General features: G+C 38.2%; 1 protein-coding gene across 1 annotated transcript; it reads right to left on the minus strand.

Moving 5' to 3' along the window:
- Nucleotides 1–7,031: 7,031 nt before the first annotated feature.
- HMGB1 (high mobility group box 1) lies at nucleotides 7,032–15,452 on the minus strand. The gene is made up of 5 exons (XM_083362841.1): nucleotides 15,256–15,452; nucleotides 11,050–11,211; nucleotides 10,724–10,869; nucleotides 10,351–10,525; nucleotides 7,032–8,866 (listed from the first exon to the last, which is right to left on the minus strand). Exons 2-5 carry the CDS (start codon nucleotides 11,197–11,199, stop codon nucleotides 8,690–8,692), a joined length of 648 nt encoding a protein of 215 aa, XP_083218967.1. The 5' UTR covers nucleotides 11,200–11,211; nucleotides 15,256–15,452; the 3' UTR covers nucleotides 7,032–8,689.
- Between the last annotated feature and the right edge of the window lie 4,723 nt (nucleotides 15,453–20,175).

Genomic DNA, 20,175 nt, shown 5'->3' on the forward strand with positions numbered 1-20,175 from the left:
GGAAAAGAACTAGAAAGCATCTCGAAGAAACAAACTCAAACTGTGACTACAACTAATATTTCATTGGGACAGAACTTAACAGAAGAAATTGAACAATCAAATACATTGGCAGAAGAATTAAATATTCAACAAATACAGACTTTTGAAGATTATAATGGAAAAAAGGTGGAAAAAAAATCTATTCAGACCAGGACAATTATATCAAGAGGCAAAAATAATGAGAAGATTTGGTGCTGTTAACAGACTCCTCAATCCTTCCAAAGTGGAGACTGGAGGGCCACTTCAATATGATATAACAACACAAGAATGCTTTGATGATCCTGAGGCAAAGAAGTGAAAAATGATATGGCAAAGGAAGAAAGCAAGAATAAGATTGAAGAAATATGGACATTCTTAAGAGGCCTGAAATAGATAATACCAAAATAGACAGGATTGTATTTGGATTACGAGAGATTGTTTTGATGAGTAGATAAAAATACTAATTAAAAAAAATAAAAATAAAACACAGATGTATGAATACTAACATTGAAATATTGAATTCCTCAAATGATATGGATTAAGATGTATATATGTTAAAATGATAGAATGTAATTAATATACTTGGATGTAGTGACATGAGAGGATGTATTAAATGTTGAAACGGAAGAAATTTTGGTTAATTTTTAATATGTGGAAACTATAAAGGAGAAACAAGAATATTATATTGCCGACTTCCGGTGGCTCCGCGGCGACGGAGACAGCCTTCCCGGGCTGCCCGCGGCTCAGCTGTTGTTTTTTCGCCCGAAACAGCGCCAATCAGCTGTTTGGGCGAATTTGAAGCCCCCTCCTCGGGAGAAGAGGAGGGGGCGAGCTCCCAGGTAGGGGTAGAGTTCTCCAGGGCCGCCTGAGCTTATGGCTTGGGCGGCTGAAGGATTGAACTCCCCCGTAGCCTGGGCTGCTCCCAGCTGGCCGGCGCCTCTGCTCCTGATTTTTGGAGCAGAGCCAGCCGTCTGCGACCACCCCTGCCTGAAGGAATGACTATGGATTAAAGGAGCAGGCAGAGCGATACAAGAGGAAAAGGTGAAGAGGATTATTATATTTTACTCTCCAGCTTGATGGACTTTTTTGGATTATAAATCTGAAGTGAAAGTGCGTCACATTTGGTAAAAGATGGCGACTAAACCACCCCCTAAAACTCTTCGGAGTGCTGGAACTTCTCCTGTGGAACAATCATTACTGCAGGCGCTGCATCCTCCTGATGTATTGACATCAAAGGACTTACAAGATGCTCTTGAAAAACACACCCAGGTAATTTTGGAATCAATTAATGATAGATTTGTACAGATGGAGGAGAAATTGGAGAAATTGGAGGAGACAATGGAGGAGAGGATGGAACAGAAGTTCAGAGTGATGAAGGCAGACATCTTGTCTTCAGTGTGTAAAGTGGCTCGCTGTGTGGAAGAATTGGAGGAAAAGCTAGAAGATTTGACTCAAAAGAATGCTATATTAGAAGCAAAAGTATTGGAGAATGAAGATAAAGTGGAAAAGGAACTGAGTCTTGCTCAATATTACCAGATGCAGTTTGCCATTAGAGTTAGAGGCTTAAAGGAGAATACCAAGGAAGATCTAAAGCAGCTGGTTTCTGAGGCTTTTGAAGTAGTGTTGAAACAGCCAGCATCTGAAATAAAAGGAGGCATGGATAAAGTGTTTCGTGTGAATTCATGGATTGCTAGACAGAGAAAGTTGCCTAGAGATGTGGTGGTATATTTTGCAAAAAGGGAAACTAGAGATGAAGTTATACGAGCTGTTTATGATACTAAAGTTGTGATTGCTAATCAAGAAGTTTTGGTCTTAAAAGAAATTCCTCCAAAGATTTTAAGGAGAAGGAAGGATTTTACATTTCTTGTGCAAGAGCTCAAGCAACGAGATATAAGGTTTAGATGGGAGATCCCAGTTGGGTTGATGGTGACGCACGAAGGTAAAAGGTACCGTCTGGTTACTGTGATGCAAGCGCGTAATTTCTATAATAATGTTCTAAATGCAACGCCATTAACACTTCTGGAAGCTGAAAAGGGATCTGGAGAAGGAGTGCATCAAGAGGTCGAAGGTGGTCAGATAGAAGACAACGGTGTTGGAGGAGATCAAGATATAACTTCGTCGGATGATTCTATAGAACAGAGGGTGAGGCGTGCTGCTGCAAAACGATCTAAGAAGAGAAAATAGCAGGATTTGCAGAAGTCTATGGAATTTCTAAGACGTATTCATAGTCAAGTATGGGAGGTGGGAAAAGATTTGGGTGTAGACGCAATATATTTTTTATATCTGGTGGTTTTGTGGAAAGGGTGAGGTTTTTTTGGATTAAAGTTTGGTGGAATATATAGAAGATTTCCAAATGGAGGTTAAAGTTTTGTTCGCAATCTTTTTTATTGTTTGGAATAATTATAGATGTGGTACTGGAAGAGGAACGGCCGATTACAGAAGAATGGACTTTAAAGTTTTCTGATTTGGTTGAGGTGGCGAAGATTTTGGTTAATTTGAAAGATTATTTGTAAGAACGTTATATTATGGAATGGACAAAATGGATGGAGTCTATTTAGGACAAGTATAGGGTTGAGAAGTATTATATAGTATTTGAATAATTCTTTTTTCCTTTTTTCTGTTTTTTTTTCTCTTTCTATTTTGGGGTTTTTTTTCTTGTTTTTAATGTATATTTAATATTACTAAGGTTTGTTTTATCCTATATAAGCTAGAAAGTGTTTCTTTTTTATTTTAGTTTTTAATATATATTTAATATTGCTAAGGTTTGTTTTATCTTAAATAAGCTAGAGAGTGATGGATTTTAGAATTTATAGTTGTTAGTACATGGTTGCTTATGTTTGCCTTTCTTTTTTTCTTTTTATATATATACCTTGTATTCAGCTCTGGGAAGTCGGGGGGGAGGGGGGGAGGGGGGGAGGCAGGGGGGAGGAGGGAGGGAGGGGGGAGGGAGGGGGGGAGGAGGGAGGGGGAAGGGGGGTTTTTTTAAAGGAAAATTGTATTTTAAAACTTTTCAATAAAAAAAAAGAATATTATATTGCCCTCCTCCTCTTTCTCCTCCTTGCAATTGGTATTCTAATGACTACTATTCTAATATTGTACTGCTAATATTGATATGGAAATGAGATAAATAAGAAGTGTATTACATTACTAGGTATTGGAGAAAATTGTGAAAAGGGAAAGGAGGTTATTTAGCAATATGAAAATGAGAAATTTTAAACGTTTAATTTTAATATCAATGTAAAATTAAAGCTGGAAAAATATATAAGGTGTTTGATGTTTTAAAGATGGATGTTAAAATATAAAATATACCAAAGTATTGACAAATATAAGAAAACTATTAAATGACTGATGGATAGCAATGAGAAGTATGTTAATTTAGATAAGAGATAATATGTATTAAAGGAAACAAGAGAGAGGAAGTATTGGTTACAACAGTTTGGAGATTTGTAATAATATGTATTTGTCTGAAATGGAACTATTGTAACTATTGCTTTTTAAAGATACTATTGTAATATTGGAAAACTAATAAAAGAAAAGCGCACGCATGCGTCAGGTTTTTGTGCCAAAAAAAAAGAAAAACTTTATTCAAATAGAAAAGATAGCCAAGGTTAGAATCTTTCCCTTTGGTTCTCAGCCACTTCAGATTTCTCTTGATGCCTAGACATAAACATCAATAGAGAGTGAACTCCTAAGTATATGTGACCAAGATGAGATGGTACCAATTGACAGTGTAAATTCAGATATAGATATGGAATTTCATTTTTGAATGCTGCAAGCGAACAATCAGTGCAGCAACAAAGAAGCGGACAGAATTTTTACTGAGATTTTGTTGCATTTACATCACCACAATGTAAAAAACATGTTGAGACTCTAGAAATAGTGCAGAGAAGAGCAACAAAGATGACTAGGGGACTGGGGGCTAAAACATATAAAGAACGGTTGCTGGAATTGGGTATGTCTAGTTTAATGAAGAGAAGGAGGAGGAGGAGTGACATGATAGCAGTGTTCCAATATCTCAGGGGCTGCCGTAAAGAAGAGGGACTCAAGCTATTCTCCAAAGCGCCTGAAGGCAGGACAAGAAGCAATGGATGGAAACTAATGAAGGAGAGAAGCTACCTAGAACTAAGAAGAAATTTCCTGGCAGTTAGAACAATTAATCAGTGGAACAACCTGCCTCCAGGAGTTGTGACTGCTCCAACACTGGAAGTTTTTAAGAAGAGACTGGACAGCCATTTGTCTGAAATGGTATAGGGTTTCCTGCCTGAGCAGGGGGTTGGACTAGATGACCTCCAAGGTCCCTTCCAACTCTGTTATTCTATTCTATTCTATTCTATTCTATTCTATTCTATTCTATTCTATTCTATTCTATTCTATTCTATTCTATTCTATTCTATTCGCATGGTATCTCTATAGAAAACTGGCATTTGCCATTTATATATTATGTAGCAATCTTATTCTATTAGCATGCTGTTTTTCAAGTATACTTCTGCATATGCAGCCAAATACTTTTTTTCTTTCTATTAAACTTTTTTCTTTCTATTAAACTATTAAACTTTTTAACTTTACACCTCTCTTGTAAGCTAACTAGTTCCTATAGGTAAAGGTTAAGGACTCTAGGGAGCGGAAATACTATAACACAAGAAACTATTTCTTGTTCAAAATATACAGAAAATATTTAAAAATCCACTGGATTCCCTTATCACCATTTGTAAAATTCTCTTTTGGAACTGCTGAAACCCATTCCTGGTTTCCTCAGTTTAAAGCTTTCATCACTAAAAAGTATATTTTAATTTTAGCCTAACTATTCAGGCTATAAAAATCACAAAGAGCTCCAAAAGTATCATTGGGAAAATAAATAGGAAAAAGTCAAGTGCAGTTCAGCATCAGTGCAAAGGGACACACTAGAATACAAACTCAAGCCCGGCCAAGGTTTCCAGTATATGGTATCAAAGTTCCACCTGGTTATTTTGTATGCGCAGGTGTATGCGTGCGTTTCAAGAAATGGAAATTTTTAAGTATCAGGTCACCTTTTGTAGAGCTGAGAAAAATGCAGAAAATGGCAACCTAAGAGATAAGACAATAAAACTCCCCTATATGGACAATTAATATTTAGAACTATTCAGACATGAGATTTTTTTTTCAGACAAAAAAAGAGAAAACATTTTTCCCATTGAATACTACAATTTATGATCATGTAATGAATTTATAAATTTGAGATGGAAAAATAATTGTGTACTTAAGTCTGAACGAATTACAGCCTCATAACTGATCAAACATAATTATATAAGATAATGGTATCAGCTACAAATATAATGGCAAGTTTTCGTGTTGAGACATCTTTCAAAAATTCTTTCCAAGGATATATGGGCAGAATGTGCTGTTGTCACAAGTACTGTATTCAGAAACCTGTGGCTTGAGCCAGACTGAGACAAAAGTGACTTGAGACAGAAAGCCTTTAGTTTTTACCTTACATGATTTTTAAAAATGGCTAAAATAGTACTGTACTTTAATTTGGAAATCAGTTTCAGATTTTGAAATTGCCTGACTATACATATTGAAGACCTGAAGTTTAAGAGCATACATTTCCAAAAACTTAATCTGACCAGATGTTTTAAAAATGCCTAGTGCTATATTTTTAGTGTCAAAAAATAGCACATGCAAGCATTCTTATCCTACAGGTATTTACAAGATACACTTAGGTTAATCATGGTTTATTCAGCACCATTTTAGGGGAACACTGAAACCCAGGTTGGGTTCTCACCTTAGACTAAAATGTGTTATTATGCAAATGCAGCTGGTCTTAACATTTTATAACTAAAAATGTGCTGTAGGCCTCTTAATCTTTTAAACAATTTATCCTCTCATAATTTTTTATACTTTGTTGTTGTTGTAGTTGCAAAGTCATGTCCAACTCATCGTGACCCTATGGACAACGTTCCTCCAGCCCTTCCTCTCCTCTACCATCTTCTGGAGTCCATTTAAGCTCACGCCTACTGCTTCAGTGACTCCATCCAGCCACCTCATTCTCTGTCGTCCCCTTCTTCTCTTGCCCTCAATCTTTCCCAGCATTAGGCTCTTCTCCAGTGAGTCCTTCCTTCTCATTAGGTGGCCAAAGTATTTGAGTTTTAGCTTCAGGATCTGGCCTTCTAAAGAGTAGTCAGGGTTGATCTCCTCTAGGACTGACCGGTTTGATCACCTTGCAGTCCAAGGAACTCGCAGGAGTCTTCTCCAGCACCATAGTTCAAAGGCCTCAATTCTTTGGCGCTCAGCCTTTCTTATAGTCCAGCTTTCACTGCCATACATTGCAACTGGGAAGACCATAGCCTTGACTATACGCACTTTTATTGACAGGGTGATGTCTCTGCTTTTTAGTGTGCTGTCTAGATTTGCCATGGCTTTCCTCCTGAGGAGCGTCTTTTAATTTCTTTTTTATACTTTACTATCTGCATAATCAGGATTACATTTACAAAACCTAGGAAATCAAAATGTTACTTGATTTCAACTATGTTAGGTTTTTTGCAATATTCTTAAGTGGGTTATTTATGACTTGATTAGCAAGTACCACTATTACTTATGTCAGTATTTATAAGAGCTGGTGACTTTCCTAAATGTGAGATAAACAAGCTGCTAGGGCAAAGGGAAATTACATAAAATCAAGCTTGGTTTTAAGTTAACCCTGAATGAAATTTTTAGCTATCTGGAAAAATGTTGACTTGAGTCTTCTTTCTCACCTCATATCCATAGGATTATATTGTCCAGGAACTACATAAAAATATATTTGTCTTTCCGCACCAGAATCCTGATTAGAGTAAACTAGACCCACTGAGGCAATTTCTGGGGTCATGAAACTCCTTCCTTGAACATTTTTTTTGTATTTTTGAAGGTTAATAAAGCTATTGCATGTTAGTGACAAACATTGGTGCTTATGGATTTCAATGGTGTGGTATATACTGTAATGGATTAAATCAGTGGAAATTATTCTAAGTAAAATAACTTAACTAAATATATAAAACCTCTGTAATTATTATTTTATTAGTATCAACCAGGAAATCAGATGTTCAATATTCTCCTGAGGTTATACATAAAATGCAAAATTGAAGTAAGAATCTTAAAAGTCAAAATTGTATAACAAAACAATACTCCATCAAAAAAGTGTGTAAAATTACAAGAATGCTATTTTTTTTAAACACTGGCACCATTATTTCATAACTACAGAATTCTCAATCAATCCCCAGATTATTCTGCCGAGTTCATAACTGCCAGCATTTTTATTGAAAATGCAAAAAATTTAACTTTGGTTTTCAAAGCAATCTATATTTTATCAAATCAGAGGTTGTTGGAATACCATGTTATATTTCACAGCTAAATGGAAAAAAATGCACTTCCCACTACTATTTTAACTTACAAAATGGGCAGACATCAAAAATGTTATAAAAGGTAACAGAAAAAGATACATCTCATTTTAATTTGAGACAATACAAAATTTTGAAAATGGGCTAAAACTAGTAGTGGATTGAAAACATGAATTTATACAAATCAATCAATGGTATCACTTATAAAAAACATTAGCAAAGTAAAGTATTTTGTTGTGGGATGTTTACTACCAGGAGTATCCATGGCATAAAGCCCACAATCACTTGACATGGTATCCTAAAAGGATTACAGTAATTTAGCATTTAACTTTACCTGCTTAGACTACTCTCTTCTGTATTAAAGTATTTGCAAATTCAACTTACTACTAGCCGATGAAATCATACATGTAAATTCTTTGCACATCAAAGTGAGAATATACTTAGTGGCCTCAGAAGCACCCTAAATTATTTTTCTCCTAGAAGTACTTCATGCCACAGAAATTGTATTTTAATTCTCATCCTTCTATAACTGGCAAATTTATACAACTCAGTAGAATATTGTACATAGCAAAAGCTGAGCAAATACAAATTGGTTAAGAACATTTTTTTATTGTGACCAGTTACATGGGGGAAAACATGTTTTGCATATTCCGGTAAATATTTATTTCCTACCCTATCATAATTATATAGGGCATGTTGCTCAAAACTCTTGTATCATTCTATCAACTTATTACATGAAGAGACAAAATTCTGACGTGATCCCAAAAGGGCGAAACATAAAAAGGTTTCCAGAAGTGGGGGAAAAAGGGAAATGTTGACTTTACAAGGGCACCTATTAAAAGGACAACAATACTAATTTTTTTAAAAATGTATTTACTTAGAAGCAATCAGAATGTCAACAGCTACAACTTTTTTCTTTTTTTTGCAATTACAGAGTGGTATTTAGTTAACAGAACAACTATTATTTTATGAGGCAGACAACTCAAGATGAATAATAAACTACATCTGCATGTATAACTAATTTGTGCTGTGCACCAACAAGAACCTGCTTTAAACTTCCATGCCAATTTACAACCCCCATTCTGTACTAGGCAACATTAGTGGCCACTGAGATACCACTAAAGGACAAGTCTACCAAAAGACATATTTGGTAGCTTTGAACTATACAAAAAAAGAAAAAGGAAAAAAGACACTGTACAGTTTTAAAAACAAATCTTACACAGCCTTATGCTTAATTTTTTTTCCTTTCTTTAAAAGGAGTGAGTTGTGTACAGGGGGGTTAAATGCTTTTATAGACAAGAAAATCTGATCTAAAAGACTTATTCATCATCTTCTTCCTCCTCCTCCTCCTCTTCTTCTTCCTCTTCTTCGTCCTCCTCGTCTTCATCTTCCTCATCATCATCTTCCTCTTCTTTCTTTTTCTTGCTTTTCTCTGGCTTGGGAGCTACCTTTTTGGTTGCATCAGGCTTTCCCTTAGCTCGGTATGCAGCAATATCCTTGGTTTGAAAAGCAAAAAAAAAAAAAACTTTATTTACACAACATACTCTTGTTTGTAATGAGATCAATAGTTCTTCAGTTTAAATACAAATCAGTCAAAATTGTAATTCTGAGCGTAAATCATGTTTGGATGTCACAGAAGGCTGGGTTATGATTACACTTAATAAAGTTTAAACAAAAGAATTCAACTTTTCACACACTTCACTTAAAGAGTAGATAGTGCCACCTTCAGCATGTATAAACTACATTCCTTTGAACTGCATAGTAAAGCTCAATAAGCCAATCCTCATTTTTACTTCACCTGTTTTTTAAAACTTTTTTCTATTGCCAAGTCTGTATTCATATTCTAAATTGTGTTTTATAATGAAAAATATTCTGAGTGTTGATGCTAAACTCATTAACGCATCATCTAAAGTGTTGATGCTCAACTCATAAATTCATCTTCCTAATACAAATCATAAAAGGGACGTGGTGGCTCAGTGCATTAGGACGCTGAGCTTGTCGATCAGAAGATGAGCAGTTTGGCGGGTCAAATCCCGAGTGCTGCGTAGCAGAGTGAACGCCTGTTACTCGTCCCAGCTTCTGCCAACCTAGCAGTTTGAAAGCACGTAAAAATGGAAGTAGAAAAATAGGGACCACTACGGTTGGAAGCTAACAGTGTTCCGTGCACCTTTGGCGTCTAGTCATGCCGGCCACATGACCACGGAGACGTCCTCAGACAAGCGCTGGATGAGCACCGGCCCCTAGAGTTGGAAACGACTAGCACGCATGTGCGGGGGAACCTTTACTACAAATGATGTTATTTAAGTCCTTCTCTAGTCCCAGTTGAAACAAGGGGATAAACCATGTGCTATAATCCCACAAGTGAAAGTGGTCTTATATAGTATATTTTGTCAATACCACAAGTACAAATTTATGTCCAAAATTCATAAAATTCCTATTATGGTTGTGAAAATTCAATAAATATTTCTTTCATATTTTCTAAGATAGAATCCTAATATTTTACATTAATCAACATGCAGTAAAGCCATAACATTATCAATCTATTAAAGTTGTCTACAAGATGCAATTATTAATCCTAATTACTTTTAAAAAATTACTAGTCTTCCTAATGCTTCAGCTTCATTTAAAAATGTATTTTATTTAAATTCCACCTTATTTTCACAAACAACATAAGGTGGCGAACATACCTAATACTCCTTCCTCCTATTTTCCCCACAACAACCTTGTGAGGAGAGTTGAGAAGGAACTGGCTTTCATGACTAAGGAGGGATTTGAACTCACATTCCACTAAAAAGGAAACAAGTCTAAATGCACTAGTTTATTTGGTGTTTCAACCAAACAGGAATTTTAATATAAAGAGAAAATAAGTATTCTATACTCCAGAAAAAATGCACAAACGTATGGCTATATTCCTGATAAATATAAATGCCTGGAATTTATTATTCCAATCTTACTATGTTAAGATGGATTTGTAATTTACCTTTTCATATTTCTCCTTCAGTTTAGCAGCCTTCTTTTCAAAGGGCTGTTTATCCTCTGCAGAGGTATTATTCCACATCTCTCCGAGTTTCTTTGCAACATCTCCAATGGAAAGACCAGGATGTTCTCCTTTGATTTTTGGACGATACTCAGAACAAAATAAGAAAAATGCCGAACTGAAAATAGATTTACAGAACAATTAAGGTTTTAACAAATGATTTTTGCATAGCAGCTTCAAAACAGTATTATTCACAAATAGTAAATTATAACAGGACACAAAAATAAGGGTAGCACTATTTTTCAACTATTAAATCTTCTCTGTGTGTATTGGTATAATACAACTACATACATGCGAACTATAAAAATCTACTTACGGAGGCCTCTTTGGTGCATTTGGATCCTTGAATTTCTTTTTTGACTCTCCTTTTGGGGGTACATAAGTTTTCATTTCTCTTTCATAACGAACCTTGTCAGCTCGTGCCATATCTTCAAATTTCCCCTTTTCTTTAGCAGACATAGTCTATATATGTATATAAAACATGACCAGAAAGCATCCTTAATGAAAGTTTATCCATAGTTCTAGCTTGGAATCTTCTTATGAATAAAAATATTTTTAAATGATATTTAAATCATTAAAATTATATTTTTAAAATTATATTAATATAAGTGTGCTTTTTATTGTTATTTTAACAAACAGTACCTTCCACCTTTCTGAACATTTCTTTGAGAACTCTGAGAAATTCACTGAAGCATCTGGGTGTTTCTTCTTGTGCTCTTCCCGGCAGGTTTGCACAAAATAGGCATATGAGGACATTTTACCTCTTGGCTTTTTAGGATCACCTTTGCCCATTTTTGAAGATTTCTAAAAGTCAAATGGAAATTCTTGACAAATTATTTTGGATTTCATAGTAAGCACGTTATGAATGGTCAAACTTACATTCTGAGATAAAGCTGCACTCTTATCTGACTTTGGGGACTATTTATTTTAAAAGTTATAATCAAACCTTCTCTGATTATCTAGTCTAGAAATGCATTAGTCTCCAAGTATGTACAAGGATCCAAAACCCTTCCTTTCTAACAGAAAAAATACCAAAACACATGACAAAATATAAACATGGAGTTATATTTAACTTAGGTCTTTGCCACCCCCATTATCTCTTGAAATGTGGCCCTGGATAACAAAGGTCAACTATAGCCCTTAGCCTACGGAAGAAGTTTTCCGATCTAGAAATTAAATATTGTTACAGCAATACATGCAAATCTGTAGCAAATATTTGGAAATCCTCTGGAGACAAGGAATGGAGAATATCCGAAGTCTGCATATACTGTACAACATTAGGTTCCTGGTTCTGTAATTGCTAGCACATTTGCAGATGAATAGTGAAGATACTATCAGTGACAAATGCTCCATTTATAAAAATTATGTTACGGGATGCATGTTAATTTTTAGCGATAAGAATTCAAATAGCCTAGGCTTATACAAATTATCAAAAAATGTTACACTAGTGTTTCAAAGTATATTTTCCTTAACTGCAAGGAATGTATATACATAACACATATCTATAAATTTTATGACACAGCATAAATTGATACTATGTCCTACAGAATATTTTCTACTAATTGGGCTAGAAGTCTGTAACTTCTCAATCTTTTCTTTCAAACTAAATTGACGAACACACCTTGTTTATTGTGTAACCCAAAACTATCCTCCATGCGCAGGTATGTATGTACGTTTACCTGAAGACATCTACCCCAGCTATTTTCTGTATTTCATATCAAGTACCCTATTTTTCTTTTTCCTCCTCCATGTATAAATCAATGTTTTTTTACCATGTTTCTTTACAACTGTTCATATGAGACCTGTCCAGATGATATACATGCAGAAGCATTGTCCTTTACTCATCCTTCTTATGGTGTGGTATTTAATCACAAATATTAAATTTGTACTAAATTATCCAATTTCATGTGCAACAACCAATTTCGCCAACAGATGGAAACAGGTCACTGTCTGTGAAGGGGCATGCCACATCTTAGAATGCCAGTACATTTTTGGCAGATTAAGACCAGCCACATTTCTGGAGATGTTTTCAAACCAGACTGACATGCTAATGCCAACTCTCTGGATTATGTGAATATAATTTTTCTGAATTCTAGAACATTGGGACAGAGAGGGGAATGCATGTACCATTGACTTTTCCAGGCACATAAACACATAGTGAACATATTAGATAGGAATTTCCATGTGCCAATTCAAAACAAACTTGTAAGGAAGAAAATGTTAGAACTGGTTAGGGAAATTGTGGATTTAAAAAAAAGGTTTGTGAAAAGTTCTATTATTATTTTTACATAATAGGCAATAAAATGACAAATGTACTTCTGCAGGCTTTTATAATTGAGCCAAAGAGAAGTCCTACTTCTTAAAAACAATGAAATCTGAGCTGCCACCAACAGATTTAGAAAAGGATGTTGGTAAAGCAATAAAAAAACTACTCCAGTGTGAATTAGACAAATAAGGGCTTAAAAATATAACGATAGTTTCCTATTAGACAGCCTTAAGATTTGATCCAGCAAATCAAGTTAATGTCTATAAATTAAATTAAATATTTTGTTTTTTAAAGTGTTTAAATGGTTTTCCTTATTTGCATTAAACTTTTCTTTTAAGGAGAAAAAATACTGTTTCTGAGTTTTCTTAGATAGCCATGAAGCACTTCTCTTCCTTAATATGCACAATTTAAGTATGGAAATATGTTACAGTTCTGGCCAGTATTATTAAGCTCAATTTCCTGCCAGTTTGGCCTGTGTGACAGAAAAAAGATTTCTTTTTCCTAACTAAACACATCCAGTTTAAAGTTTCTGACTGTTAAACAAGACTCAAAAATCAACTCATGCTTATATGGAAACAGGTCAGAAAAACTCCCCAAAATAAATAAGGATATCAGAGTAACTAGACTCAATAATGAAAAAAAAACATAGGAAAAGAGAGAAATCTATAAAAAAAACATGTTACTATATTTAATTTGCCTTACCCTAAGAAAATGTTATTTGAATAAATTTAATTTGCAAACATACTTTATGAAAAGTGTAATGCATCTGAAAACTTTTTCTTAATTTTCATCCAATGAATACAGAGCACTGTTTAAAGTACAATAGAAAAATAATCACACCGTAGTAAACATTCTAAACATGCTTTATTAAGTGTTTCCAAGTATGCAATTTTAGAAAAGGTGCAGGATAAAGTAACGCGAAGTCCACATTATGGGTAAGCGAAGTATCACGTGCGGGTTGTTTTTTTTTAAGGTATTACCTAATAATAGACATATTTTTTTTAAAAAAAAATAAGGACGCAGACACCCTAGCTAAAGCCGTACAACTGTGGGATCCTTCTAATTCCATGTGCTTCGGTATTATACGAAGAAGCGGGGCGGGTTTTTTTTCGCCCCCCCCTACAATGGCGCAGGCTTCTGCTTAAGAAGGTCACCACCGACAGCAGCAATTCTCCTTCCATTTTGTGCAAACGCCTTGTTGATGAGAGAAAGTCCCCTCGAAATGCGATTCGCGGAAGCTCCGCTACAACGGAAAGGCTGCGCTGGCGGCGGGTGCGCGGGACCCGAGCCCTGCCCGCTGCGTGGCGGCGCCTCTACACATAGCCAGAGCGCTCCCCGTGCCTTGCCTTTGCAGCAACTCGTTCGGCAGGAAGAGAGGCCGCTTCTCGGAATGGCCGCTGCTTCGTAGAGAATATGGCTCCTTCCTTCCCTTTGTGCGTGTGTGTGTGCGTGTGTCGGTGCGCTCTGTACTCTGGCGCACACATTCAGCCATTGCAAGCAAATGCAAACGGGGAGGGGGGGGGGAAGTGTCTCGTTTCTCCCAAAGCCCGCCAGAACATCTCCTTTTTAGTTTTATTTTTTTTAAAGCCCCAATTAACTCCGGGGCGGGTGTGTGTGTGAATTGGAGGGGGGGGGGACTGTGTGTGGAAAAAGAAAGGCCAAAAAAATAAAATAAAATAAATCACCTGCAGCCGACCTGGACTTTTAAACGGTCGCCGGCGCTCTTTCCTCGCCCAAGGAGAGAAAAAGGCGCCTTGAAAAAGTTCCCCTGAACTGCGCCCCCGCCCGCCCGCCCGTCCGCGCCTCCCCCTGCCTTGCGCGCAAAGCCAGCCCTCCTCTCGCCTTGTTTTCTCCTGCTCTACACACGGCTCTCGTCAGCCATGTTACAGCAAGCGCAGTTCCCGAGGTGATTTATCGCCCCGAGGCCAGCAACGCCCAGAAACGCTCCTGCAATTCGGCATCGCGGGGCTTCCTGGCGGGCGAGGCGACCCCCCCTCCGCGCCCACTCCCCGTTTTTCTTCCTTTTTTCCTCCCCGTTCGGCCGACCGGGGCGTCCGTGTGGAGAGTCCGCCGCTTCTCCCTCCCCCTCCCCACCACCACCATCAACCCTTCACAGAGGCTGCAGCAATGGCTAGATGGCTCCGTATCGCCTTGCTAACGTTAAGCGGCTTATTCACACTTGGACCGCTTTCCGCCGCCCCGCTCGCCGGGCTAAAACGGATCCATTTACACGGATTTACGGCGCCGATCCCAACCGTGACTGGGGATCTTGGGGCACGACGGGAAAGGGGGGGGGGTTTCCAGGATTTATGGTCCTTTTTTTTCCCCACTTCTCGAAACTCCCCAGGCGGCTTTATTTTTTTAATGACTTCGCCGCCTTCCCGCCACCCTCCTCCGTCTCCGAGGTGGCGAGGAAAGTGTGTGTGCTCGGTCCCAGCCCGATTTCCCCCCTTTGTGTGTGTGTGGCTGTGAGGAACGAATCCTGCCCTTCGCACCCCAAAGCCTCACCGTTGCCAGGCTGGGAGCGTCGGCCTCCTCAACTCCGGCTGGCTGCTTTGCCAAGGACCCCGCAATATACTTACCCTGTGCCACACTCTCGTACGCTCGAGAACCGCAGTTCAAACAAGTCGCAAACACGCTCACGCCGGCCACCAAGGCTGCCTGGATCTAGTATGTAGTCCAATGCACTGCAATGGCTGTGAGCTGGATCGATACGCAGCCTCCTCACTCTTCTCGGCACTGGTAACATTACTCTCAACACAGGCTTCTTGTTATTGGCTGCCGCTGAGGCAGGAGCTAAGCGGGTTGGAGGAACACCTTCCATTGTCCTGACCAGAAGAGACTGCTGATTGGTCGCGGCGGGAGATACGTCACTTGGGATTGAAAGGGCGCGCAAATGTAAAAATGAGTGGAAGAGAGATGGCTGAGGCGGGATGTACAGCTCTGAGGCTGAAACTGCTGCTCTAGTAAAGTGTATGAAGCGAGCGGTTCATAGGCAATGGCATAGCTTTCAGTGTAGGCAAAAGGGGTCTTGCTGCTTTAGCCTCACCGTCATCCGCACCGTCAAATAAACCCTTTTGCAGCCTAAATAAAGGGTTCTAAAAACACTCCCAACACTAATCCAGTCGTTATTAAATACAGAAAACAACAATAAGGGAATATTTAGTGTGATGCCCTTGGGCTAACTTTAACTAAGCAGCCCGTGGATTTTAAGCATACATAACTTGCCAGCTAAATACATTTGGTAGTTTAGCTCATTAGATCCAATAGAATAGATCCAATCCTACAAAACAATCCCATTTTCTATATGAATAAACTGAGGTCTAATTATAAAATCTTTGGTGGAACACTTCTACACATTAAATGCATATTATTACTATAAATCTCTTGTCTTAATACTTTTTGTAAACTTACTTTTTATAAAATATCATAAGACAAGCTCTTACATAAGCTTTATTCAGGTAAACAGCACATAACGTGATCTAAATAGGAAATCTCTGAAATACTTATATTTTACAGTCATTCAAATTCTCTCTATGGATCTGTAGCTCAGCTGTGGATTTAAAGAGCTGTCTTATTCACAGTGGGTACACTGAGATTCTACTATAAGTCTTATTTTAAAGTGATTTAAACTATTTCTATATGGGTACTTGCACTTTTTTCATAAACAATGAAAATGAAGTTATATTCTAATTTTATAATATAAAGTAAGAATTCCAGTTTTCAAAATTTATGCTCAAAATTCAAAATGCAGTAGTTCTAGAATGACATCATTGATGTTTTGGTTTCCCACGCTTCCCACTTGCTTATACAATAATAGTTAACATGTTTCCATATGCAGAATCCAAGATCCCTGTAGTAGCTTGGACAGGTTACTCAAAGCACTACATATGATTTTAACCATTTATTCTCTCTCACTCCAACCATATCCATGGCATTATGACAGCAGATCCAATATTTTAAATATGGGAGATGGGGGTGTTTTCAATGCCCCAAGCAAGAAGACAGTCCAAGTTCAAATGGAGATAACACAGAAATGTGCTTCAAGTATCTTGAATTTCTTCCAGGTAAAATGGGAAAGCTTTGTACTTGTGACTACCTAATTATTTGAAGCTAAATCATACAGTATATGAAAAATTGTTAGATCTACATCCTTAATATTATTCTTGGAAATATTCAATCTAAATTTTCTGAGTACAGTGCTCCAACTCTCCAAGTACGGTATGTCCCAAAGGCCATCCTCTGGGTGGAGGCTGGTTTACTCAAAGAACCTTGAGATTGGTGGCTATTTTAAATTTTTAAATAAAGTCTGACTTTATCCAATGTCCCTGGTTCTCTTAATAATTTCTGGCTAGTTCCTATTAATCTGGAACCAGAGCCTATTGGATAAACTGTCTCCCAACACCTTATGGATAACGATTTTCCTATCCATGGGTTCTGATCAAACTACAACACCTCTTAAACTAGAAATCCTGGATATGGAAAGGCAAAATTAGCTTACCGTAATTTAGCTCCTAACAGAGTTAGAATCTGAAGCAAAGTCTGCATTTTGGAACTATCTAACCTGGGAAGAACAGTCAGGCCTAAATTAATAACTTTCCATCTGTATCCTTGCCCTGGGAACTCAGAGATAGTCAAAATAGTTGATCAAAATGGATAAATACAGTATAGTAAAGTATATAGAAGGGACGCAGTGGCTCAGTGGGTTAGGACACTGAGCTTGTCGATCAGAAGGTCGGCAGTTTGGCGGGTCGAATCCCGAGTGCCGCGTAACAGAGTGAGTGCCTGTTACTCGTCCCAGCTTCTGCCCACCTAGCAGTTCGAAAGCAAGTAAAAATGCAAGTAGAAAAATAGGGACCGCTCCGGTGGGAAGGTAACAGCATTCCATGCGCCTTTGGTGTCTAGTCATGCCGGCCACATGACCACGGAGATGTCCTCGGACAAGCGCTGGCTCTTCGGCTTTGAAACCGAGATGAGCACCGCCCACTAGAGTCGGAAAACGACTAGCACGCATGTGCGGGGGAACCTTTACCTTTACCTTTAAAGTATATAGAGAACTATACAGTAAATTGTTATACCCCTGTTGGTAAACTTCCATGGCTACCGAAATGAATTCTTCCTTATTTGTGAACAGGCAACCTGCGAAGAACTACTAAATTGTAGCACAACAGTCACAGCTAAGAGAAAGGAAGACTCAGGAGACAGATGTATGGGAGGCTGCTACAGGGAAGAAAGATAGGGAGAAGGACAAATGGGCTGGGTAAGCATATGGCAACTAAAGGAAAGGAACAGTAAGAAGACTGCCAGGTGAGCATGCTATATTTGAATTCAGGCACAATAGCAACAAAAGGGAAATAAGGGAAAGCAGGCTGACACATTGGGAATGTGAAAGAGGAAGGAACTAGGAGCAGTACTATTTGAATCAGCCTTGTCCTCATCATCTTGGACCAGTCCTCCAGATTCTTTCTCAGACGAAACCTGGAATTAAAATGATCCAGGTTTTGTTTTGGATGGACCACAACCAATCCAGAATTGTTTTCAGAATTCCAGGATAAAACATTAGTGAACCATTTTTTTTTCCTATTTCATGGACACCTACACCTAAATGATAACATTTGGGTCAGAGGCTGTAATATACAGTGATAATAAGAAATCACTAGCAAAACTGCTGTGTTTTCTTCACTTGTGTTTATGTTATTATTAGGTATAGTTCATTGTTTTATTTGCTATAACTTCTATGGCACATCAAACCAAGTTACAAATTAGAGGTAATTGAAGCAAAACAATAATATTGTATATAATAATAATCAATTTTTTCCACAAATCTTGCATAATTTCATATTTTTACTAGGTATATTCTATTATCACCAATATCATCTTTTCCAGAAGTCTCTCTGAAATAGCCAACTCTTTACAGGTGTCTTATCAGAGAAGGGGCCTAAATTACTATTAGGGACAAATTATTCCACAGGGGTTCATAGAGAATGCTTATTTTTCAGCCCCCTTCCCATGAAAATTCCTAGTGATTGGGATTAGTCTAGATTGTTCAGGTAGTCCTTGGCATATGGCTGGCCACTTAGTGATCATCTGAAGTTATGACAGATCCCAAAAGAGATTTATGATCCAAATTTGAAGTTCTGACGTCTACCCTCTAGTCAAGTGACCACATTTGAGGCATTTGGCAACCAGCCTGCATTTACAGCCATTTGCAGTTTTCCATGGTCACATCACCACAATTTACTATGTTTTGCTGGAAAACGGTGTTTCTAGCAAAACCCACCACATAGCAAATAATGTGTTCACTTAATGACTGTGGCATTTGCTTAATGACAACTGCAAAAAAGATCATAAAATCAGGTGCGGTCATGTGTGACCTACTATATGACCATCACAACTAATGACCAAAATTGTGGGTTCAAGTATGGTCATAATTCAAGGACTACCTATATTTGGAGTGTACAGCATCAAAATACCCATGTTCCAAGCCATATATTATAGAACTATACAGAAAATAACCCGCACCTTGAATTTTTATCCAGAAATGAACTGGTAGCCAAGTACAGCTTACATTAAATAGGAATTAAAAGGCTGTACTTGGTTTAATCCAGTAGTAACAGGCAATCATATTCTATATCAGGGGTGTCAAACTCAAAGCCCTTCATGGCATGGGTCCGGAATACCTTGGGGAGCACCTGCAGCCAGCGTCAACTTCCCTCCGCCCAGTACGCTCCCACAGAGAGGGCCTCCTCAGGGTGCCACCGGTCAAAGAATGCCGACTGGTGGCCCCCAGGGGGAGGGCGTTCTCTGTGGGTGCACCGGATTTATGGAACCATCTTCCGGTCGAGCTCCGGATGGCGCCCGATCTCCGCTCCTTCCGGCGCGATCTTAAAACCCATCTCTTTAAACAAGCTGGCCTGGCCTGATGGGACGGGGTGGGATTTTTATAAATGGATTTTAATCTTTAATCTGTATTAATTTATTATGGGCATTGTTTAATCACGTTTTAATAATTTTTAATTTTTGTATCTAGTTTTTTATGTATTGCCCTGTTCACCGCCCTGAGTCCTTCGGGAGAAGGGCGGTATATAAATTAAATTAATAAATTAAATTAATAAATAAATAAATAAAATAAATTTCATTGAGGGCCACATCAGCATTGCAGTTGCCGTCAAGGGGCCGGGTGGGTATGGCCAGGGTGGGCGTGGCCTACTGGGTGGGCGTGGCTAGAGTGCATATGACCTATGCATCAAGGGTGCCTATGGGGGCCTGGGCAGGAGTGGGACAGATCTGAGGGTCTCTGGCAAAAGGAGGGTCTCTGGGCCAGGGCCAAGGCAGTGGGAGCCGTTCCCTCACTGTTTCCAGGATGGCTTCGCGGGCCACATGAAACCAGTTCGCGGGCCGGATCCGGCCCCTGGGCCTTGTGTTTGACATGTCTGTTCTATATCATCTGAAATTTCTAGGTGGGCCTCATATACAATGTGCTCCAGTAGGCCCAGGGCTTT

Source organism: Vipera ursinii (genome assembly GCF_947247035.1).
Source record: "Vipera ursinii genome assembly, chromosome: 4".
Taxonomy (NCBI): Eukaryota; Metazoa; Chordata; class Lepidosauria; order Squamata; family Viperidae; genus Vipera; species Vipera ursinii.